General features: G+C 27.9%; 2 protein-coding genes across 2 annotated transcripts; both read left to right on the forward strand.

The window, feature by feature from the left end:
- The first annotated feature begins 3,718 nt into the window (after nucleotides 1–3,718).
- LOC127289419 (uncharacterized) lies at nucleotides 3,719–7,213 on the forward strand. Its single transcript, XM_051317351.1, has 3 exons — nucleotides 3,719–3,842; nucleotides 4,988–5,161; nucleotides 5,244–7,213. The coding sequence occupies exons 1-3, from the start codon at nucleotides 3,719–3,721 to the stop codon at nucleotides 7,211–7,213; spliced, it is 2,268 nt and encodes a 755-aa protein (XP_051173308.1).
- A 2,575-nt stretch (nucleotides 7,214–9,788) lies between these two features.
- LOC127289420 (uncharacterized) lies at nucleotides 9,789–15,199 on the forward strand. Its single transcript, XM_051317352.1, has 6 exons — nucleotides 9,789–10,035; nucleotides 13,019–13,222; nucleotides 13,345–13,482; nucleotides 14,334–14,578; nucleotides 14,666–14,834; nucleotides 14,970–15,199. The coding sequence occupies exons 1-6, from the start codon at nucleotides 9,789–9,791 to the stop codon at nucleotides 15,122–15,124; spliced, it is 1,158 nt and encodes a 385-aa protein (XP_051173309.1). The 3' UTR covers nucleotides 15,125–15,199.
- Nucleotides 15,200–25,912: the final 10,713 nt, after the last annotated feature.

Genomic DNA, 25,912 nt, shown 5'->3' on the forward strand with positions numbered 1-25,912 from the left:
ATTACCTTAATATTACAGTAACATTACCGGTAATATTACCTTGAGGCGGACATTTTAAGATCACTGTAAGATTATACTGTAATATTACAACGTTATATTTCGAATCTTACATGTAATATTACCTTGATATTGAGGTTATATTACGTGCTTCTTGGGAATTTAGCAAGAAATTTTAAATCAATACAGAATTGACAATTTTAGGCTCAATTTAATTCTATATTTTATTCACATACAACATATAGAGAATTGACTCATACACTGAGAGAAATGGATAGTAAGAATTTGATAGTAAAAAGAAAGATTGTACAAGGTACTATCATTGTGTTACTGACAAGAATCTACTATCAACATTTTACTATCCAAGATGTTACCCAAAGACGTAAAATATGTTAGCTTTTGGATTGTAGTCACTACTATCAAATATTGTAAAAATTAAATGTGAGCGCATGCGCTGATTGTGGTGTATACTTCGCCTATTCAATTGCGGTCCTTGTGTTTTCACGCACGTGTTTATATATAGTGAAAAAAGTTGTGAATAAAAAAATGGACGAGTTTGTTAAAAATTTATTAATGTCGTGGAATATGGAATCTTTGATTCCATCTTTTGGAGGTAGGTTTATTATTTTGATTGAATTAGCGAAGACTGAAGTGTGAACGTGTTTATAACCTCAAAACAATTTTGCGTTGTTTAGACGGTGAAATTGATGAAGAATCGTTTTACTTACTGGACAATGATACAATATCACTCATTATACCAAAACCAGAACCTCGCTTTAAATTTTTTAAAAAATTTTAAGTAATCAATTCTTTCCATATAGAATACTTCCCGAATAAAAAAGAAACACGGCCTATATATATCCTATGTACGATTTTTGTAGATTTAAAGACGGCCTTCCTATGTAGGCCATTTAAAATACATTCTAGGTAATCACTATGAAGGCCTTAATATATAGGCCCATGAGATATCGAATCTATGTAGAATATATGTAGGATTCTTTATATCAAATTTATGATGGTCATTCGATGTAGTGTCGACGTAAGGGTAAGTTAGGCCAAAACTACATAGATCTATGTATGTAATTCCTATGTAGAATTTACATAGGCCACAGTATGTAGGCATAAAATAGGCCTTCCTATATATCGTAGAGATAAGTTTTATGTAGGCCAATCCATGTAGGCCTGCATACCCAATTTCTAGGTAGGATCTACGAAGGCCACAGTATGTAGGACTAATATAGACTTTCCTACATAACATATACATAATTTTTATGTAGGCCAGTCCATGTAGGCCGGCATACCCAATTTCTATGTAGGATCTACGACAGTCACAGTAAGTAGGAGTAATATAGGCTTTCCTACATACCATAGAGGTAAGTTTTATGTAGGCTAGTCTTTGTAGGCCTGCATACCTAATTTCTATGTAGGGTCTATGAAGGCCACAATATGTAGGACTGATATAGAATTTCCTACATACCATATACATAAGTTTTATGTAGGCCTGTCCATGTAGGCCGGCATACCCAATTTCTATGTAGGATCTACGACAGCCACAGTAAGTAGGAGTAATATAGGCTTTCCTACATACCATAGAGGTAAGTTTTATGTAGGCTAGTCTTTGTAGGCCTGCATACCTAATTTCTATGTAGGGTCTATGAAGGCCACAATATGTAGGACTGATATAGAATTTCCTACATACCATATACATAAGTTTTATGTAGGCCTGTCCATGTAGGCCGGCATACCCAATTTCTATGTAGGATCTACGACAGCCACAGTAAGTAGGAGTAATATAGGCTTTCCTACATACCATAGAGATATGTTTTATGTAGGCCAGTCTTTGTAGGCCTGCATACCCAATTTCTATGTAGGATCTTTGAAGGCCACAGTATGTAGGACTAACATAGACTTTCCTACATAACATATACATAATTTTTATGTAGGCCAGTCCATGTAGGCCGGCATACCCAATTTCTATGTAGGATCTACGACAGTCACAGTATGTAGGACTAACATAGGCTTTCCTACATACCATAGAGGTAAGTTTTATGTAGGTCACTCTATGTAGGCTTACATATCCAAGTTCTATATAGGATATCCGTTGGTCATCATATGTAGGAATGATGTAAACCTTTCGATACAACATAGAGATAGGTTTTATGAAGGGTTATCTATGTAGGTATGTATATCTAATATATACGGAGGTCCTACGTAGACCATCATATGTCAGAATGATATAAGATTTCCAATATATAATCAAATATATAATATATATATACCCTAATAACACAAGATATCTTGGGATATATTGATAACATCCCGAAGATATCCTAGGGATGTTCTATTGATAACATCCCGAAGATATCCTAGGGATGTTCTATGGATATCAAAAGGATCTCTTAAGGGTATCCAAAAAATCGGCGGTTTGGATATCCTTTGGACATCCCATGGATATCTGAGGATATCCACAGGATATTTTCTGGATATCTCTATAGACTCTCATAAATGTCCTCCAGATATCCCATAGATATCGTTAGGATATCTCACAGATATTTTCAGGATATCTTCTAGATGTCAAGAAGATATTCTCAGGATACTGTTTTTAAAGTCATTATGAGACTACGAGTGAAAATATTCTGTGAATTAAATTTTATATAAATAAAATAAAATGCAACTTGTTTTTCGAGAAAGTTGTTTAATTTGAAAAATTATTAACTAATTTTTTCTGATTCGTGATTCATTCCTTTATTCATATGCTTAATATTGTCAGAAAATAAATTGGCTTTAAACAATATAAATTCTTCCCCGCAAGTAACGAATAACTATTAATATTAATTATACATTAAGTGCATGAGTTTATTTAAAAACTTTGAAAAATGCGTTTCAAATCTTCATTTAAAATAAATTAGAAGCTCATAAAATTTTTGTTTTTATTATATTATTATTCATTATATAATGATGTCCCACAGACCGGCGGTTTGGATATCGTAGGGATATCCTGGGGACCATTCTAGGATATCGACCATTGATATGGATATCCTTTTGTTATGAGGGTATACATAGATATGTATACTGTAAATTTAAATTTATTTCGTCAACAAAGAAAGATTTTTGTTCTTGAGCTATTTTTTGCTTTAGAAAGTTGTCATATATCTGATTGATTTTAGCTATCATAGTAATAATGTCCGCCTCATGGTAATATTACAGTAACATTACAATAATATTACTGTAATATTACACTAATATTACAATAATATTACTGTAATATTACATTAATATTACACGTTTATTTGAAATACATAAAATTTTTCAAGTTTTTTATGATATAACACACAAAGAGATAATAATTAATCAGTCAAATATTTTAAAGTATTTTTTGAAATATTTTGTAATATTACCATGAGACGAACATTTTATTAATACAGTAATATTACCGGGTTTTTAATCTAAAATTAAAATTTTCTAACTCGTGTAGCCCGAGATTTTTGGAAGAGATAGAAATACGTACTATATACACTGTAAAAGTGTACACTGTGTATAAACTGTAAAGTGAAAGTTTACAGGTATAACTTAAGTGAAAAGGGATTTCTATCAACCTGACCATGCACTTAGCTAAAATATCCTATGCAGTTATACAGTAGTTGTTCGTCTTTCGAGGAAAGAATATCTCTACGAAAGAATATTTTTCGCGCAAGTATCGACAGGATTGTGAGTGCTTATAATGGAAGAGCGACGTCGAGAACTAACAAAACTGCGTGTTCGCAAACATCGAAGAATGAAAAAAGATTTACTTAAGTGGCAATCTTTGGCACATCAAGGATCAATTGATTTTGTGACAGAACCTAGTAAGTGCAGAAGAAATATTACCGAATTAATTTAATCCATTCACTAGATTGAGGAAATATTACTACACTGAAAAAGAAATTTATTTGGATCAAATAAAAAGTATTTGATCCACATACATCATTTACTTGTCTATTATCCTGATCAATTGTCCGGATGTGAGAATATATTTGTAATGTAAGAATTTTTTGATTCAAATAAATCAAAATTTGAATTTAATAAATAACGAAATAAATAAATTAATTGTTTCAAGTAAATCATTATTATCATTTCAAATAAATATTTAATTAATTGAAATATTTTTTTACTTGTCTTGATAAAATAGGGTATTAGTATTAAATAATTTAGTTTACTTCAATCCATTAAATAAAGTTATTGTATCAAATACTTTTTATTTGTTTCAACAAAACGAAATATTTGGTGAAATAAATAAATAAATTTTTTCAAGTAAATCATTATTATCGTTCCAAATAAATATTTAATTAATTGAAATATTTTTTATTTATCTTGATAAATTAGTGTATTAGGATTAAATAACGAATTATTTGTATTAAATAATTCAGTTTATTTGAATCAATTACATAAATTTATTGTGTCAAATACTTCTTATTTGTATGAAATAAACGAAATATTTTATTGAATTAAATTAATGAATAGTTTCAAGTAACTCATTATTTGTATTAAATAAATTCATTTATTCAATTCAAATAATTATTTAATTGAACCAAATACAATTTATTTGGTTCAAATAAATGCGATTCAAATAATTCAAGTTATTTGAATCAAATACATATTTTTTTGATTCAAATAAAAAGTACTTAAACCAATTAAATATTTTTCAAATAATTTGAAGTATTTGAATCAAATAAATTTTTTTTCAGTGTATGTAGATCCAAAATGTAAAAAAATGTATTGTGAACGAATTTTTTGAAACTTGGTATATATACGGGTTTTGGGAGTCGCTGAATTCTAATTTGGTTTCAAAATTAAAAATGTCGGATCCAAAATGTCGGACATTATTTTTTTACATTGTGTGGAATCTTATGAAACTTGCACAGGGGGGGGTTTAGTTCACTAAATTTAAAGTTAAGCATAAAATTCAAAAATGCAAAATGGAGGATTGATTATTACAAATTTAATTTTATAGACACCATTTCTTCAGAGGACGAGGAAATGTTTATCAATGAAAATAAAGTTCAACATCATAATGAACTTATTTATCATGCAGATTCTGACGAGATAGAAAATAATGAAATAGAATCAGAATGCGCTGAAGATCGAAATGAAAATTTAAAAATTGAAGACAACAATTCTAACTTTGGTAAAATTCTTAACTTTACATTATTGTTTTTATTTTAATTAAGAATTTCGTACTATTAACATTGCGTTTTATTATTATATAGGAATGGATATAAACGATGTAGCTGAAAATAAGGAGATGAAAGCTGATAAGATAGAGGAGAGATATTTAAACGAAGTAATTTATCAAAATACAGATAAAGAAACTCAAGAAACAGAAGTAAATGAAGAATTTTTTAATGACCAAGATAAAGAATCTTATTATAGTTATGATGACGATGACGAATATCAATCTAGCGATTTAGAAGACTTGTTACAAAATTCAGAAAATGATGAAGAAGAACAATTGAGAGAATGGGCAATTAAAGGTAATATTTCTTGGGTTCTTATATCTCAATTGCTTCTTATTCTACGACGTCGATTAATGCCACAACTTCCGAAGACAGCGTCAACATTTTTAAATCTAAAAACAGACTTTTGTATTAAACCTATGACAACTTCCTTATATAAAAATGCTGAGTTTGTGTATTTTGGAATTGCAAAAGGTCTTGCTTCGTGTTTTAATCCTTCTCTGCATCCAGATGAAATTATCTATTTAGATATTAATATCGATGGAGCACCTCTTTGGAAATCAAGTTCAAATGAATTTTGGCCTATATTGTGTAGAGTTCATTATTTACATGACAATGTTTATCCTCCTTTTCCAGTTGCGATTTATTTAGGTTCTGGAAAACCTCAAGATTTAGATTTGTTTTTAGATGAATTTATAAAAGAATTAAATAATTATCAAAAAAATGGAATCGTGCTGGAAGGTAAGTTGTACAAATTGCGGATGAAAAGTTGGATTTTAGACACTCCTGCAAGAGCGCTTGTAAAATGTGTAAAAGGCCATGCTGGTTATTTTTCTTGTGAGAGATGTGAGGTGATGGGAGAAAGGTGCGAAAACCGTACAATTTTTGCAGATACGAATGCAACAAACAGGACAGATAAAAGTTTCCGTGATCAAAAACAGTCTGAACACCATAAAGGCGTTTCACCGTTATTAAAATTGTCCGGTTTGAATATGATTAAAATGTTTGTTTTAGACTTTATGCACTTAGGTTTTTTAGGCATAATGAAAAAGTTACTTTCTTTGTGGTTAACTAGCACAATTCGAAAATTTAAATTTTCATCATCGCAGAAAGAAATAATAAATTTCATGTTATATGAATTGAGAAATCAAATACCATGTGAGTTTCAACGTAAGACTGATACATTAAATGAAATCTCACTATGGAAAGCTACTCAATTCAGTTTTTTTTTGTTGTACGCCGGTATTGTAATATTAAAAAAAATTTTAACTCCAAAGTACTACAATCACTTTCTGTTACTTTTCACCAGTTGTAGAATTTTGTGTTGCAAAGAATTAGCAGTAAAATATAATGCTGAAGCTAGGTTATATTTGAATAGATTTGTTTCGCTTATGATAAAATTGTATGGAAAATCTACTATTTCGATTAACGTGCATAACCTTCTTCATATCGCAGATGATGTGAAGAACATGAATTGTCATTTAAGTTTAATTAACAGTTATGCATTTGAAAGTTTATTAGGTAAAATGAAAAAAACATTGCGATCTGGCAACAAACCTATTCAACAGCTGTGTAATCGTATGCATGAAATGTTTTTTAGAAGAAAAAAAGTTACCCCTGCTCCACAAATATTATCAATAATAAAAGAGAATCTTTCTGAGATATTAAAAATAAAATATCAACAAGCAGTGCTTACTTCAAAAAGTCCTGACAATATTGTTCTTCTTGAAAACGGTAAATGCTTTGAAATAAAGAAAATTTATAGAGACAGCCAAAATATTGATAACATTTATGTAGAAGGTGTACAATGGATTAAAGAAAAACCATTCTTTACGTATCCAACAAATTCTGAGACATTAGGAATCTGGAAATTACACGATAATCCAAGTAATGTAAAGGATACTATTTCCATTTACAAAATTAAAAAGAAACTTGTTAAGTTAACTGTGAGATCAGCTTCAAATGAACCAAAAACTGTCGTTGTGATACCATTACTTCATTGATAATAATAATTATTAACAATAAAGTAATGGTCCACAATAAGATGTATTATAACCATTGTAAATATTATTGTAAAATTAAAGACAATTTTCTAAATAAAAAGTAAATTTCTAAGTAAATTACTGCGCAGCCTTTGAGTTTTTAATTTTTACTAAACGAAGAAGAAGATTTTCAATAAGTATATTCATAGAAAAAAACTGAACTCAAAATGAGTAGCGTACGCTACTCATTTACGTGCAGCAACAATGATCTGGTTTGACTCAATTTGAGTTTTTATTGAAATTTTTTAAATTGAACCCGGTTACGTTCATTTTGAATTCAAGATTACCCAATCAAAAATTTACTAATGGCGCAGTACTGACAAGTGTTGGCGCAGTACTGGCACCCAGTATTGGCGCCAGAGTTGGCGTAACTTTGGGATGATAACATTTTACCAGTATTGGCTGCCAGAGTTGGCACCAGTACTGGTACCCACTACTGGTTCAGTACTGGCTGAGTACTGGTAGTTTTGTAATTTATTGTATACAAAAAGAAAGCTTTAACTGTAACAGAGATAAGTTTCACTGCAATAGTGAAATCTCTGCTCCAGGCAATATATCTGAAAACAATAAAAAAAACTTGCAAAATGTTTTGGAATTAGTCTCAGGAAACTTTTTGTTTTAATAATTTTACCCACAAAAAAGCAAAATAAAATACCTTTTAATTTTCAAAAATAAAATCAAAGTGAAAAAATTTTTATAAAAAAAATTATTCATCGGGTTCACTCTAGAACTTTTTGTAAACTAGTATTAATCAAAATGAAAATCTATTTTAGTCAGTGCTGGCTCAATATCGGCTCAGTACTGGTTTACCAGTACTGCACCAGTACTGATGCTGAACCAGTACTGCGCCAGTAGTTAACTCTGGTATAATACTGAAATTTTTGGTTGGGTAATGTTAAATTATTGTCGACAAACAATTACTTAAAAAAATATTAAATATAATAATTATTGTAATTATAAATAAGCACTACTACAAATTATTGAAAATCATAAAATATTATTATACACCCTGAAAAATTTTTTCAATAAAGTAAGGATAGAAAATTTTTTTCTTATCTCCAAAGTATTTTGTCTTTTCGAATAGTTTGTCACATCTGGTTTGGCTCAAGTTTACCAGCTATAAAGGTTTCCCATTTAAAAAGGGACTATTTTATGACGTTTTCGGTACCCGTTTTTTTCATAGACGTATGCAAACCCAAAATTTGTGAATTTTTTTTATTTTGAAATAGAAATGTTCGAAACTTGTCGATGTTTTCCGAGGACTTTTTCTTCAAAAAGCCTTTCAATCTTTAGTTGCTGTTCAGCATTTGCCGGACAGATACCAAATCCGCGAGTGACAACTCAAAATCAAAGTTATTTTCTTTGCAAGTTATTTTCTCTGTGAAGTGATCGATTTGAGGATTAATATTGAAAAAATACATAAGAGGTAAATAAAAATTAAAAATATTTAATTAAAAATACTTATACCCACATTGAATAACGGAACCTAGACTACACGAGCTTAAAATTATAAGATACTCTGTAAATCTGAATAAGTGAAATTTCACTTATAATTTTTTAAAAGTCTTTTACGTCGAAAAATAAGTGTATGCGCAATTGAAAATAAGTGAAACTTCACTTATTTTTAAATATACACTTATTTTTATACGTGAAAGATTTTTGAAACATTCTTAGTGAAATTTCACTTATTCTGATTTAGAGAGTATATTTTATTTTTGTTAAAGATTCTTTTTTCAAAGTGCGTCACAATTTTAATTTTTACGTCAAATGATTTTATGTCATATGAAATTTCCCAAGTAGCACGTAATATTACAGTAATATTAAAATGTCTGCCTCATGGTAATATTACTGTAATATTACAGTATTACAACAATATCAACCAGTAATATTACTGTAATATTTCAAAAAATTTCAAATAACACTTAAAAACATTTGACTGATTAATTCTTATCTTTTTTTATTTTATCATAAAAAAATTTTGAAATTTTTATGTATTTCAAATAAACGTGTAATATTACAGTAATATTAACCGGTAATATTACCATGAGGCGGACATTTTAATATTACTGTAATATGTTACTTGGGTTGTGGTTTAATCATCGAGTCATTTAAATTATTGTACAAGATATTTGTAAAAATGGACGGAAAATGGGACAACGATGGTAGTAGGATCTTGCTATACATATAATTTTCATTGAGCCGAATTTTATTCGTTCGAAATATAACTTTGTAGAATTTTCATTAAAATGATTTTCTATAGTACAGAATTTTTATATAATCGAAAATTTATTTCACAGAATTTTTATTTTTTCAAATTTTTATTTATCAGAATTTTTTGATCGATTTTTTATTTAACATAACAGTCATTTTAATGAACTTTTAGTGGGTAGAACTATATTGTATATAATTTTATTTTAGACGCATTTACATTTTTTCCAATTATTATTTGATACAATTTCAATATAATCGATTTTTCATACTACAGAATTTATACTTAACCGAAAAATAAAATTTCCAATATTTCATATGCAGGAAAATGGCAGAAAATAAAGTATTTAAAATAGTAGAGTTCATAGAGTACTCCACAAGTGATAAAAGAAGTGTCGATGTCGTTTATGCAACACACATCAGGTATGACTCTGTTCGAGGTTTATTAGCCAAATTCATGGATGGTCCATCATATACAAAAGAAGATTCTCAATTAATTCGGGAGATAGTAAAAAATAAAGTATCTGCGCCTGAAGACTGGCCGGAGTTTAAAGTCAAAATTATCGTGGAGACAGGTTTGTTTTTTGTTGAAATTAAATTTTTGATATATACACCCAAAAAAAAGTAATCTTAAATTTAGAGGAAAATTCCTCTTCTAAAATCCTCTGAATATTTCCTCTTAAAATACGAATATTCCATTTGACTGTAGAATATTTTTATTCTTTGTTGTAATGGAACAATGACAAAAGGAGTACTTTTGCATTTAAATGTTTAAATTTATTGTTATAGTATATTTGAAAAAAGGAAAAGTAAATACATGATATCGATTACATTTTTTTCCTGTTTGACATTTGCGCTTTTGTTTTTCGAAACTGTCAATTTTCGTATTTTGTCACAATAGTGTTGTGTTATAAATCGAAATTCCAAAATGGAAAAGAGACTCGAAGATTTACTAAATGATTTAAATCTGGGTGGATATATTGAATGGAGGTATAAATACAGAAAATATAACCTCTCGATGAATCTTCATTTCTTACTAATTTTCTTAAATATTTGCAACTGGCTATAGCATTTTTTATTATTATTGTAATTAAATCTAATCTATTGATGCTCAGCAAAAAGCAAGAAATTTTTTTCAGAAATGTTTAATTAAAAACCAATATTTCATTCTTTATTCCAGGAATCTATTATAATTTACCTTTTTTGAATGTAAATAATTAAATCTTATTAAATATTTATTATATTATTCAAATTTAAAAAAATTATTGGTTCTCTTGACATTAATAACACTAGGAATTTTTTTTGTTGAGGTTTTGATATCAACATTTAATTCAATGCGTCAAAACTGTACTTTATTATCAATACATAACCATTATTGTCTAATAATTTATTCAAAACCTGTGTATTACGGTTATTTTCAACTTGTCAAAATATTTTAATATTATTCTTCCTTTATGAGGATTTTTTCGAGAGGAAAATCCTTTTAAATTAAGATTATTACTTTTGATACCAAAATTAAGAGGAAAATATGCATTACATTTAGAGGAATCCTCTAGAATGAAGATTACTTTTTTTAAGGTGTAAAATACTCTCTAAATCTAAATCTGAATTTCTTTATTTTTTTATTTCTTTTATTATATATATATTCTGCTTCAGAAAGTGCACATCTGATTTGTCTTGGTTATTATAGTTTCTCGTTGTTAGGGGCTCCTTTTGTGAATTTTTCACGATTTTTTTAATATACTTTTCCAGGCAGGAAGTTTGTGAAATTTTTTAATAGGAAGATTGAAAACTATCGTTTCACTTTTAAGTTATACAAAAAAAATTGTCTTTTCACTAAAAATGGCTAGTTATAAATCCTTTTTAAATATAATAGAAAATCCTATCGTAAATGCATTTGAAACATATGTTCTGGTTATGGTATGGTTAGCTTGATTGAGGAAAGAAAAATACCCATAGTAGGGATGAAAAGCGAAACCTTTTTTCATAGAAAGAGAGGTGATACATAAGAGCGAGAGAGAACAATGAATTTGAAAAGGGACACGCAGTGAGTTTTGCCTGCGTACTCTCTCTTTCTCACTACGATGTATAGTCACTATTATATTTGAAATTCTCAATCGTTTCGGATTGTAAGTTTTACTAATATCATTAATTCCTTGAAATTTTTTTTACATATATCTTTTACTTTAATTTAATGTAATAATAATATAATAATAATAAATAATACATAATAAATAATAAACAATAAATAATAAGCAATAAATAATAAATATTAAACAATAAATAATAAACAATTAACAATAAATAGTAATATAATTTAAAAATTTTATTTGAAGAGATATTAAATTTTAGAATATTCCATTTTTAAAATATCTTCTGCTGCTTATGTTTGGTACTTATATTGCGTCATTTCACTCACACCAGATCAGATTTCCAAACAAAATTGCATATGTGCCTAAAATGCTTCTCGAAGGAAAAGGTTCTTTTCTTTATATACGCTTTGTTGCCAAGTGAAAGATGATGTCATTTCAAATCAGTTTGTGTTCGACTTTTGTCGTGAGTAAACTTCGTGAGAGGTTTTTTTTACAATCATGCAGTGTTTTCTAATAGAGATTTTTCTCAACCCAATTTAAATTAATCCGAATTTTTACTCAGAATAGGGCATTGTTGTCTATGGTGCTAGTGTTCGTTATCCATGTCCATGACAATTGTGAAAATAAACTATCAATGACAAAAGTTTTGAATTTTTTATGGCAAAATCTTTTTGCCAATGATGAAAGTAATCTTATGGCCCAATAATGTCGCAACGACGGATGATGTGTTCAATCTTTAATCAATCTTTCTGTATAAATTATCTTCGCCAATAATTAAACATATTTCGGCTTAATAATGGGTCATCATTTGTGGAAGTGTTTTGCCAATAATATTATTATTTATTATTATTATTTATTATTATTATTATTTGCATTATTTATTTATATTATTATTTATTTATTCTAATAAATAACATTCAGATAGAATGTTGTAGGAATGTCTTCTTCTTTGTTTTTATTTCGAATTAAATACATTTTTTAAATTATTTTGCATTACATTAAATTATTATTAAATGTATTCCTTTTTAGACTTTCGTAGATTATTTATTTATTAAATAAAATAAAATTCAATTGCATTTTTATGTAGCATAATTCTAATCTAGAATAACTTTTATCCACTATATATTTAACGTTACAATTTAATTATCATCGAATATTTAAATGTCATAATTGTTATTCAATTAATTATTATCAGATAATTCAGATTTAGAGAGAACATGAGTATGGTTCTTAAATTTAAAAATTTTTCAGTAGACAATAGATATATTTCAATTTTTAGAGTAATATTAATTTTTAATTAAACATTGATTTAATTAATTTATTATTAATAATATTAATAATTATTATTCAATGACAAAAATAATATCCCAAGAAGCTCAGGTCCAAAACCGTGTATTTCTATGTAAAAATTGAATGTTTGAAAAATGTTTAAAAATGTTCACATAGAATGGATGTATTTTTTTAGAAACTTATGAAGAAGCTTTAATGAAGCTTCAAGATTTGGATAAAAAAAATTACTGTTGTACAACTGATTCAGAAGAGGTTTTAACGCCTGTCAAAAAAGTTAGCAAAAATTTTAATGAAGAAACGCATACTGATGAAGAAGAAGATATTGATCAATTGTTTGACGTTCCAGGATTAAATGAAGATCTCATTAAAAACCCTTCTGGTATGTTTTTTGGTTATAAATTTTTATTATAAATTATGTATTTACACATTACAATATTTTACATTGTAAGGTTAATGTAAAATATCGTATCATATCATTTAATTTTTTTCTTTTTTCCTTAGACTTAAATGCATCCACTGAAGTAGGTGAAACATCTGCATGCATTAGCATTATTAATGAAAAACAAGATGGTTCCAAAAAGAGGAAACAAAATTTTAATGAGTCATCTTCAGTGGCAAATAAGAAATTTAAAGATTCTAGTAAGTTTATCGTTTTTCAATTCGATCTATTTACAACTGAAAACGAAAAGAACAACCTGTTTCTTTTTTCCTTTCATATTTATCGTTTTCTGCATGTAGATAATTTTTATTTGAATTTTGAAACAAATACCATTCCTCACACTCAGAAAAAAGATATGTTTGAACCATTTTTTTACCATTTTTTTATATTTACCCAATTTTTTGGTTAGTTCAATCAAAATTTGTTTAATTCAAATAAATATTTATTTGATCTAAATAACTGTTTCGTTTATTTTAATAACTTTTTTGAACAAAGAAAAAATTTGATTGAGCTAAATAAACGTTTGGTTTATGCAACCAAATGTTTGGTTAACTGTATATCAATGCATTTATTTTGTTGATTTAACCAAAATTTGGTTGCTTCAAACGAATTTTTTTCTGAGTGCATAACACCGGATATCCCAGAATATCCTAAAAATATCCTTGGATTTCCTGAGAATATTCGAAGTGCGGTGGTTTAGATAACCTCTGGGTATCCTATAGATATCTAAGAATGTATAATAGTATAATAATATTTTACTATTTATCGGATTTTTATTTAAGCATTGTTTAAATATAATGTTGATATTAATTTAATATGTCGTCTGGTTTTCTAAAATCTTTTAACATATCTACTAAGTCATATGGATGTCCTTTGGATATCTTAGAGATATCTGAAATATATCCTTTATACAGGGACTTTGGATATCCTGGATATCGTGGAGACGATTTCAGGATATTCTTTTGTTGTGAGGGATTATTTGAATCAAATGAATTATTTAGTGTACATATTTTATATTTATAAGCGTTCTCAATATACTTATTTTTTATAGATAATATTAATGAGAAAATGAATATAATTTTCGATAAGATACAGAAGATAGGAGAAGATGTCGAATATATGAAAGGGGAATTAAAAGAATTAAAAAAGAAGAACGTTCAATATGCTCTGTGCCAGGAAACCATGTCGGAGAATTTAGCTTCTAAATTCGAAGTTAACCTTCCACTGCAAACTATGGAAGAATTTGAAAAATTAGAGGGACTTTTACCTACTAATAAAGAACTGCAGCACTCTTTGGTAAGTAAAATAGAAAATTTAATATTATGAATAATGAAAAGTTTAAAATTATTATTGTAACTAATAATACATTATTAATTATTACAGAAATCGGCCCTGTTATACAACGTAGATTTAAGAGCAGATTTAAAAAAAATTCTTCGCCAAATTTTGTCTTCTTTATTCAGCCGTGAGGTGGCAATGAAATTCACAGCATCGAAACCAATGCCGGAAAAGAAAATATTAAATAAGACAAATTGCTGCAACCTTATTGAGGGTAATTTTTTGTTATAAGTATAGAATTCATTAACAGTTTTAATAACAAATTGATAATATAAAAATACTTATTGTATAGCAATATTTAAGATGTTATTGAAATATACCATTATTTTATTAAGTTTTTAATTTTCAGGTCTAATACCATTCAAATCTATGGCAACTAAAGAAAAGTATTCCAAACCAGAAATAATTGGTGCAATGGGATACGTTCTTACACGCTCTTACGATTGGGGTAATGGCAGGACTGAAAGAAGAAAAAAAAAAGACAATAATGATATTAATGTTTAAGTACATTTAAGTTTTTCTTATTAATATTTTTTATTACTTTTATTAAATATATGTACCTAAATAGAGTTAAAATAAATCGATTATTATTTTAAGAAAAATTAAAAGAACGACTAATTAATTTTTAATTAATTAATTTTATTCCTATTTAGCTTCTATATTATTTGGCTTGTCCAGAGATTATATACAAACCCCATGTAGATCCTGTATCCTTTGACCTACATAGAGCGAACACAAAAATCCTTTATACATCCTATGTTATTTGTCCTAGGTAGAGATAACTTAAAACCCTACATAGATCTTATAACATGTGACCTACATAGAATGCACTCAAAATTTCTATATAGATCCTATACTATTAGGCCTACTTAGAGCTTACATACAAAGCCTACATAGATTCTAAAACATTTGGCCTATGTAAATCATACATATAAATCTTATATAGATTCTACATATTGTAGCCTACTTAGAGATTACCTACAAAGCCTAAGTAGATCCTACAACATTTGGCCTATGTAAATCATACATATAAATCTTATATAGATTCTACATATTGTAGCCTACTTAGAGATTACCTACAAAGCCTAAGTAGATCCTACAACATTTGGCCTATGTAAATCATACATATAAATCTTACATAGATTCTACATATTGTAGCCTACGTAGTGCATATATACATCTTCTACGGGGGCCCTACATCCCTTTACTTACATAGAGTAGATGTAGCTGAGCGTTACATTCTTATGTATATTCTACATAGTTTGTCCGATGTACAATCTACTGTACAATTCCTACGTAGGTCCTACTACATTCTTTCTATGTAGAATGTACGTAGCCATGCGTTACATTTCTATGTAGACAGTATGTGCGATTTGTCTCGCAGGCCTATGTAGCCAGGTAGGCCAACCGACATAGATTCTACATTGTGCCGACTTTAATTTTTATTCGGGTTCTGGAAAAAAATTTACATCATTAAGTTATTTTTGTGTAGTGTAAAGGGGTAAATGATCCACGACTGGAGCAATGTCATTTTATTATTGAATGGGGGTGTGAGGGGGTGTAAACGTTACAAGCAGGTCGAAAACTACACGATAGTGTCCTTGAAGACTTGTTAATTCATACTATTGTAAAGATTACCCTATATTTTTCATCTGAAAAAATCTGTACACCTTTAAAGTCAAAATAATAAATTTAGTAGGCTTAATTGATCCACCACTGGTGCAGTTACCCTATAGAGAATTGACTCATATGAAAAAAAATTTAGACATTTTGTCATTTCGACTTTTTGTTTAATATACGATGTTTTGACGTCATGATGTTTTTGGGGTCGCTGAAGTCGAATTTGAACTCAGTCTAACCCCATTACGTCAGATATTTGACATAACATCAAAAAACTTAAAAAATTCATTCTCAAAAATTTCAAAAGTCAAGAAAAATTCTGTTCTACAGTCTTACCATGACTATACTTTATGTTTTTGGGGTCGCAGAAGCCGAATTTGAAGTCTATTTAACCTCATCACGTCAGGCTTTTGACATAACATAAAAAAAACGTTTAAATAATGAAATTTTGGGATTTTTTCGAGGTTTTGTCAAAAGACTGACATAATGGAGTTAAATAGACTTCAGATTTGGTTTCAACGACCTCAAATACATAAAGTATACACGGAAAAAAATTTTCTGGTAATTCTTTAACATCGATTTGGAAATTTTACATGTTCCTAAATCTGTTAATTCTACAGATATTTTCTGTAAGGATTTAACGCATGCGCGAAAACAATGCAGTGATTCGACTAAGGCTGAGTACGATTGAGTGCGAGAGGTTAAGGCGAATTTAGTGTTTTTATTATTATCATAGTGTCGGCAAGAAAGTTTAATTAAAAAGGAAACGTCTTAAGTATATAAACATTATTATAGAAATAAATTATTACAAATTTTTTATTTTAAAATTAACTGTAGTGATTAAGTGAGAAAAGTCGTTTGTTTCAATTTCTCGACATATAAGAAAAAGTGGATTTATCATAAGTTTTGAAAACTTGCTCCTCATTTTTTTTGTTAGAAAATTATTGAAGGATGAATTTATTTACATAGAAGTTATACTAATCTATACAATAATGTTCCGCGAATTTAATGTATTCGGAGGAGAATATAACCTATAAGAAATACTCTACCAAATATATATATTATCACCATATACTATACATAATTTGGTCACTCAACAGTTTTTAAGAACAGTAGCTCAAACTTGTAGAATTAACAGATTTTAATGCCAATGATTCAACAAATTTCTCTATTTGGAGAAACAACAATTTCCATCAGTAGATGGCGCAGGAGTTTCTGTAAATTCTACAGAAAATTTCTTTCCGTGTAGTCATTGTAAAACTTATAGATCAGAATTTTTTTTTATTTGAATAAATTTTGATGATGAATTTTGTGGTTTTTTGAGGTTATGTCAAATACCTGACGTGATGGAATTCGGTTTTAGCGACCCGAAAAACGTAAAGTACGCAGTCATGGTTTGACCTTGAGTTGAGAACATAATTTTTTTTTGTTTTAACTAAAAAATTTCATAAAATCCGAATACACTGAAAAATTTATATTCTAAATTTAAGAATATCTTCTTGGCGCACTGAGAGAAACGACTGGTTATGCGATTAGCATTTCGTTAGTAAAAGAATTTTTGCTAATTTATATATTATAGTTACTGTTACAATTTCGTTAGTATAAGTCTAAACATTTCGTTAATAAGGTAACAAATTAAATAGTTATTTCAACAAATTAATGAGTTAAACCAACTGATAAAATAATTAAACCAACCAATAAAAATAGTAACCACAACTATACACTGCAAAAATAAGTGACTTATTTGGTATCTTACAATAAGATGTAATATGGAAAAATAGTATCTTCCACCTTAAAAAAAGATATTTTGTAAAGTATCTTATTAATATTTAATATGCTTTTTTGCGTTTTAACAAAAATGAAAATATTTCTTCCATCTTAAATTGTATAAGTTACTTCGGTAAGTTTCTATAAGTAACTTGAATTAAGATGTTTGTGGGGTCATAAGATGTTTAGAAAAAAGATGCTTGGTAAATTCTATGATACGTCAGAATTTGAAGTTACTAAAATATAAAAAACATTATGGGTCAGTTTCACCGACTCCGGTTAAAAGTTAATCAGCGGTTAAATCCTTAACCGACCAATCATGAGCGGTTAAATTGGCTTTAATCGCTGATTAACTTTTAACCTGAGTTGGTGAAACTGGCCCTAAGCATCTTACATAAGAGGCCATAGTTAACCTCAAAATTTTTTTCATCAAAAATATATGTAAAGCACTTTGGCGAAGATACTGTTAACATCTTAAACTAAGATATTATAAAAAACTAAAAAGTTACTACCAAAACATCTTAAAAATGACTACCAAAACATCTTATAATAAGATACTTCTTTTTGCAGTGTAATAAATTAGCAGCAGTATAGTTTACTATCTAAAAATGGTCATCTTAAAAGTTAGAAAATAATATTCTTAAAATATAAGAAACATTTTTTAAATTAAAAATTTTTTTCTTTTTCTGTAGAATATATTTCTTAATTTAAGAAATGTTTCTTATTTTAAGAATATTATATTCTAACTTTAAGAATAAAATACATGACAAATATTCTTAAATAGGCGCCAAGAAGATATTCTTAAATTTAGAATACAATTTTTTCAGTGATAGTTGCAACTTTTTTTTATAATTCTGAATTTTAATGTATAGTGTTAAGTAAAAGAAATTGCCGTTTCGTGCGGGTATAATTACCCCGGTTGACAGTATATATATATTTTTTTAGAATTTTAATATTTGTATATAGTCCGGACCAGCGTCGCTGTTTTTATATTCAATGATAGTGCGATATTTATTTAAAATGTAATATAAGAAAATTCTCATTCTTATATATATATATATAATATGTGTCAAACTCGTCTCCATTTTGTAAAAATCAGCTCCCCTTTATAAGACTAAACTCCATTCTTTATTTTATTTTCTAGCTCTTTATATCCAACCCCTATATATATTATTATAGAGAAAATGTCTTGTGTAACACGTAAGTGTTTGTATAAATATACGTATGTATTGTACACGCTTAGAAAATTGCTATAGTATATACAAATCTCTTATCAACCCCTTGGACTTTCCCCTAACTGCCTTGGCTACCAATCCAGAAACGTCTCCTTCAGGGGTGGAAAATGGTGAATCCCCTCTCGTTCTACGCTATCGGACTTTCGCTATATATATATATATACATATACTGAACCAAGATATCGACCCAATATTCGAGAAACCTTCAGCGCGATAACTCGAAGCTCCCACATGCATCGTAGATTTTATCTCGACTTATCGTCCTATCAGTATTCATGATTCGCGTATTATCATATTTTTCCACGAAACGATAAATGCAAATATTCTTATTCATTTCATTATATATTTATACATGACCTTGATATCATAAATCTACAAGTTTTTTTTTTTTTTTTTTTTGAAATATCAGACTGGTTTTCAATGTGTTTTTGTGTCCTGAACACGATCCTGGGTTCCAAAATTGTGTATTACGTCAGGATATTGAGTAAGGTGGGGGGTAAAATCTCCAAAAAACCGTGTTATGCACAAGATAAAAAAAAATTTTGAAAATTTGAAAAAAATTAGGTTCCAAACACCCAAAAAATTTATTAAAAAAAAGTCTTTAACCTTATTTTTTCAAAATTTCAAAAAAAAATTTATCTTGCGTACAGTTGCAGAAACAAACTCTGTGTCGATTACTGATGGAACAATCGCTTCTGGTACATGTGCCACTGTAGCTTTTATTATTAGTTTTTTTTTTAAATGACAAAGTGCTGTTAAATAATGAATTTGGTTAAAGTGAGAAATCTATTGTACACTGAAAAAAATGTTGCCGAGAAATTCAACTACCATTGGGTAGTTGACTAGAAAGTAGTTAAAATAACTACTTTTTTAGTTAATCTAATCATGTTCATGTAGTTAATGTAACTATTTTTAAGAACTTAATAAGTAATAGTTGATTTTACGTAAATATGTAGTTAAAGTGTACAACTACAGGTCGGTAGCATAAAATAAGCGTCAGTATAGGAGAGAGGATGAAAAAGTCAATTCTACTGATAATAAACAATTATAAATAAAAAATAATTTTATTTTCCTATTTTAAGTAGTAAAATCTACTACTTAAAGTAGTAGTTTTAATTGCAAAAGATTGATTAATTCTATAAAAAAATGTTCTTAAAGCCTATTGAACCACTTTCAGTAGTAAAGTTTACTACTTAAAGTAGTAGTTTCAATTGCAAAATATTTATTAAATGTACCAAAAAAAATGTTCTTAAAGCCTATTGAACCACTTTAAGTAGTAAAATCTACTACTTACATCTTGAGTTATGTTTTAACATTTTTAAATTGAGTTAATACAATCACAAAATGTCATTCTACCAATTACATTTTTAATTGGTTTAACTATTTTTATATAGTTAATAGAACCGTTTAAATTCAGTTGAGGACCTATTGTACTACTCAGAGTAGTTAAAAAGTAGTAAAACCTACTATTTTTTTCAGTGTTAGTGTAGTGTATAGATGAAGAGACAATTTCATTGTTTATCGGTAAGTTACCCAAGTAGAAATGTGCCACTGGCATAGTACTGACCCAACACTGCCAGTCAGTATAATAGTACTGACTGCCGTACTGGGCCAGTAGTGGACCAACCCTGGCTGGTAACGCTGTCCAGTACTGATTTTGTCCCGCTCACCAGTACTAACGTAGTACTAGAATAATACTGGCATAATACTGGCAAAGTACTCATCCGGACTTAAAATCTCACTTTTTTACAAAATGCTAAAACACGCTTTCCAATGCAAATTTCATCCTTATTAGCTTATTACTCCCATTTTTACCACGAACAGGTAATGTGAAGCCAATAATAGTTAATGTTATTTAGAATATATAAAATATTATTAACAATAAATAATTAAAATAATAATTATCATTTATATTAATTAAATTATTTTATTTTTAATAAATTATTTTACAAAAAATAATTTGTGTTGTAAATTTTTTTATTTTTTTAAATTCATAATATTTAATTTCTTTTACTTTGCACTTATACTTAATTTAATAATTATTTAATAATTGATATTACACATGAACAAATATTGTACTTATAACACTTAAAACTAAGAACGAAAAATCTCGCACGCATGGGGGATCGAACCCTAAACCCTTAGAACGCAAGTCAGATACGCATACCGCACAGCCGCGCTGGCTTAAATGTGCTGACTTGAAGTAGTTCACCTAATACAAAAGTTTTGATTTCAAAGTTTGTATTATCTATTGATCACGAAAATAAAATGAATTTATTCTTAAATTTTTTAAACTCACAAAATTTTTTCAATTTTTACAAAGATTTAATGAAATAAAACTGGATATCAATTTCAGTTAAATATTTTTAATAAATTATTTTTACCGTAAATAATATTAAAACAGACAAAAATGATTGATGAATTACATAATTAAAAATAAGTTAATAAAAGACGACTGTAAAATATGAATGGTGAAAAATTTTTTAAATTTAATATTTAATTATTAATAATATTTAAAAATTACAGTGAAAAAATTACATTTGCTTTATTTTTAAAACTATTAGAAAAAAATTCTCAACTTATTGTTATTGTATGCATGATAAATAACTTAATGCACATATTTCAATGAGTACTAAAATAACTAAAAAAACATAAATATATTTTATATAGGTATATAATAATACATTACAATTACATCCAAAATTTTGAGGGAAAGTATTCGAAAGAAATTAATATACATTTTTTTAAATAAAAAATCATCGTTTTCTACCTATTGAAATAATTTAAAGACTTTTTCATTTAATGTTTTTTATCACCGATATAGTACTGATTCGGTGTGAATGACAGTGTACTGCCAGTACTGGTTTAAATATTTTTTTACCTCCGACATAGTACTGATTCGGTGTATTAGTCAGTACACTGCCAGTACTGAAAGTCAATACCGACAGCCAGTATTGGATCAGTACCATGCCGGTGTTTAATTACGGCGAGCTACGGATATTTCTACTTGGGTATACTCGGTTACTATTGAACATAACCTCACCTTAAAAAAAACAAAATGTATATTAAATATTATTTAACAATCCCTAGTAGAAATTTGTCCTAGCTATTTTAAAGGAACTGCCTAGTCGCGCTGGAGTCTGTCTAGTTACTTGACTGACCAGCTAGCTAAAAACTCGAATGTCATGTCACGCTTTTTTCATCAAGTTATTATCCAGCCCAACTTGATAATTATTTATCAATAGGACTTTTGAAAAACTAGTCAAATTAATTCTTTTAAATATTTCGAAATTCATTTAATAATAAGATTTAATGTAGTAAACACGTTTATTTTATGTAATTAAAAAAAATATTCCAATTATCAACAAAAATTATTATAAGAAAATATATTGCACTAAATATAGTAATTCGTTATAAAAATGTAATTTTTCATTCACAATTAAACTGGATTTAAAAAAAAAATTTACATAAGTAAAACGATTGAAGCAACATCTTGACCTGAACTGTTAACAACACTGAAACAATTATAATTTTTATATTAATATGAATGTCATAACATAAACCTTAAAACACTTCTCGCAGTTTCAACGAAAAAATCTTGGGGCTACCGGGGAGCGAACACGGGTCCGCTGGGCGGGAACGAAAGAAACGCACGCTTTACGCAACTCGGCCGTTCTGATCAGTGATATTAGAATAAATGCTTGACGTATTTCACTGTACCTAATAATATTATGAATTTGTGCATATTATTTTTATTATTTTCTAGGCAAATAAACATTTTAGATGTTTATTTGATTTTAAATGATTTACTTATAATTTAATTTAAACATTAGACAATTATAAAAAACTAATTACTAATTTTTTTTATTTATTATCCTCAAAAATTATATGTAAAATTTTATAAATAAAATTATTTTAATAAATTAATAATTATTGATATAATATAATATTATTATTATTATTATTATTATTATTATTATTATTATTATTATATTATTATAATATACTCAAACAGAAAAATAATATTCTACTATATTTGTAAAATTTGTCTGAAAATAATAATAATTGTTTAATCATTTTTTTTTAAAAACTAAAAACACTTTTTATTCAAGGTAATATTATTTTCATAATAATTTAATTTATTGCAATTATTTTATTATAATTTAATAAATTTTATTATTTTAAAAAAGCGCGCGCTATTTTGTCTTGGGCCAATCAAGTGATTTCAACTAAATATAGGTTATGTTCGTTTCTGATTCATGACAGCTGGCAAACATTTACAACAAATAATATTTTGCAAGTGTATATTTATTGCAATAAGATAAGTTATGCAAAAAATATATATGTGGAACAATAATTTACAGTGATTTTCATAAAATGAATATTGATTTAGATGCTCTGGAAAGCAAAGTTCATTTTTTCTTAAATTCAATTTTTTCGACCACCGAGATATTTCGATACATTTTCATGTGTTTTGTATGCACTGTCTTTTTTTGAGAAAGGAATATTAATATTATTATTATTAATTTTTATAAACAAGTTGTAATTTTTTTAAATCAAGCAAGCGAAATGTCAATACACAAAATCCTAGCATAGCTGTCCAGTTACTAGACTTATTGAAGCGCCACCGCCATGACAAGGATATGAATTTAATTTCGAGCAGCACTGGACAGTGCCATTAAAAAAACTGGATAGCTTTGAGTCGTGGAATTATCAAGTTCAACTTGAATTTCTTTCAAAAAGCACTGATCAGTAACTTCACAGTTATTTATCAGTTCAGCTAGAATCAGCGTCCGCGAGAAAAACTGTCAAGTAACTTGAGTCAATCTAGTGCATCCACGACAAATTTCTACTAGGGATAAATTTCAACTCAAAATAATTTTTTGTTTTCAGGTCAAAGAATTTGATTCAGAAGCTGCATGTTCCACAGATTTTAATGCAAATGAAACTGGTGATATGACCCACGGAAATCTGCTATAGATTATTTTAAAAGGCGAAGAAACTGAACAAATTGTATTAGACGAATCAAAGCTTTGATAATATAACAAATTGTATTGCCTATTTAACAATTTAGTTTTGTTATTTCAACTGTTCCATAACAATTTTCTTTGTCCATCAAACAATTCTGTTTGTTCACCGAACAATCCGAATTGTTTTATTAACAGTCCCATTTTAACAATTTTTTTTGTTCCAAAAACAAATAGAACTGCGCTATAGTTCTATATTGACAATCTGGAATTGTTGTGTGAACTTCATTTTTAGTAACCACAATAAAAGTGACTAGCACGTCGGGTTAAGGAGAAATATAATGAAAACCCTTAAAAGTATGGTTTTCAGGGTCTTTACCCCCACTTTATTCAAAATCCTGTCGTGATACGCAATTTTGGAACCCGGGATCGTGTTCAGCACACAAAATTACATTGGAAATTACTCTGACATCTAAAAAAAAAAGTCTTATTTTATAGGCCTGGTGTATTTATATACATCCAGAAAAATGATTTCGTTGAATTCAAAAAAAATCAATTTCATAGAAAAACTTTTCTTTGATTCAATGAAAATTTATTTGTTTTAAACAAATTATTTTTGAATTGACAAAAATTATTTTCGTTTTAAAGAAACTTCAATTCAAATAAATGTTTTCTTTGACCCTATAACAATGTTAGAATTTCTTCCATTTAATACACAAATTTCCTTCAATTAAAGAAATTTTCTTTGAAACTAAGAAGTTTTTTTTGTTTCAAAGAAAATTTTATTTTGTATGAAAGAAAACAAGTCAAAGAAATTGGTTTCTTTAAATCAAAGATATATCTTTACTCTTGGTGTATAGATACGTGAATATTTAAGCCAATTTCTTTTTAATTTTAAAAGTTTTAATTTTTTTGCTTTAAAACATTTTTAAAATTTTTCCAAAATTAAAAAAGTCAAAAAAGAAGAAAGAAAATAAGGAAAAATAAAAAAACGATCAATTTTTCCTATAGGCATACTTTTTAATTAATCTCAAAAAGCAATAAAATAAATTTTTTTTTCCTATCATTGAAAAATTGTTGCGGTATTAATAAAAAAAAAATACTTCGCACTAAGTGTAGAAAAAAAAGAACTTTTATATATATATATATATATATATATATAATCAAGATGGTAGCTCATTTTATTTTTCCCTCTTTTTCTATAATCCTACCCAATCGCCAAGTTTCTGGTGACGTAAGCAAGAGGAGAGGAAAACACTGAATCCCCCTCTGACTTCATGTCTTTATCTCACTCACTCTCTTTCTCTATATCCTTGTCTACAGGTTGAGATTTTCTCTGGACCAAAGTATTGACCCGACCTAGCTCTGGTGTATACCATCCACCAATTTCCTCCCATAATGGCGTTAAAGCGATTCAATTTAGTCGATGAACGCCACAAAAAAAAAAAAAAGAAAAGAAAAATATCCGACATTTTTCAAAGTAGAGGGAAACAATCTTTCAATTTCACAGAAGACGGATTATTATATTATATGCGAGCTGTGCGAGAAAAAAATAGTCAATGATTTTTTTTCTTCTTAAATGAAATTTATAGCACGCATTTTATTAAATCGCACTCACTAAAGCTGAATTTTAATTGAAAATAATTAATTGATGATAAAATTTTGATTGACTTTTTGCTTCAGAAATTAGTAAAAAAAAATAA

Source organism: Leptopilina boulardi, unplaced genomic scaffold, assembly GCF_019393585.1.
Source record: "Leptopilina boulardi isolate dan_hultmark-lab unplaced genomic scaffold, ZJU_Lbou_2.1 LbouV2_408, whole genome shotgun sequence".
NCBI lineage: Eukaryota > Metazoa > Arthropoda > Insecta > Hymenoptera > Figitidae > Leptopilina > Leptopilina boulardi.

Excerpts from the sequence above, each read along its gene's own strand:
- LOC127289420 (XM_051317352.1), top strand. The coding sequence starts at position 9,789 with ATGGCAGAAAATAAAGTATTTAAAATAGTAGAGTTCATAGAGTACTCC. Across the intron at positions 13,483-14,333 it reads TAAGAAATTTAAAGATTCTA|ATAATATTAATGAGAAAATG; the intron begins GTAAGTTTATCG and ends TATTTTTTATAG. Across the intron at positions 14,835-14,969 it reads TTGCTGCAACCTTATTGAGG|GTCTAATACCATTCAAATCT; the intron begins GTAATTTTTTGT and ends TTTAATTTTCAG.
- LOC127289419 (XM_051317351.1), top strand. The coding sequence starts at position 3,719 with ATGGAAGAGCGACGTCGAGAACTAACAAAACTGCGTGTTCGCAAACAT. Across the intron at positions 3,843-4,987 it reads TGATTTTGTGACAGAACCTA|ACACCATTTCTTCAGAGGAC; the intron begins GTAAGTGCAGAA and ends TTAATTTTATAG. Across the intron at positions 5,162-5,243 it reads AGACAACAATTCTAACTTTG|GAATGGATATAAACGATGTA; the intron begins GTAAAATTCTTA and ends ATTATTATATAG.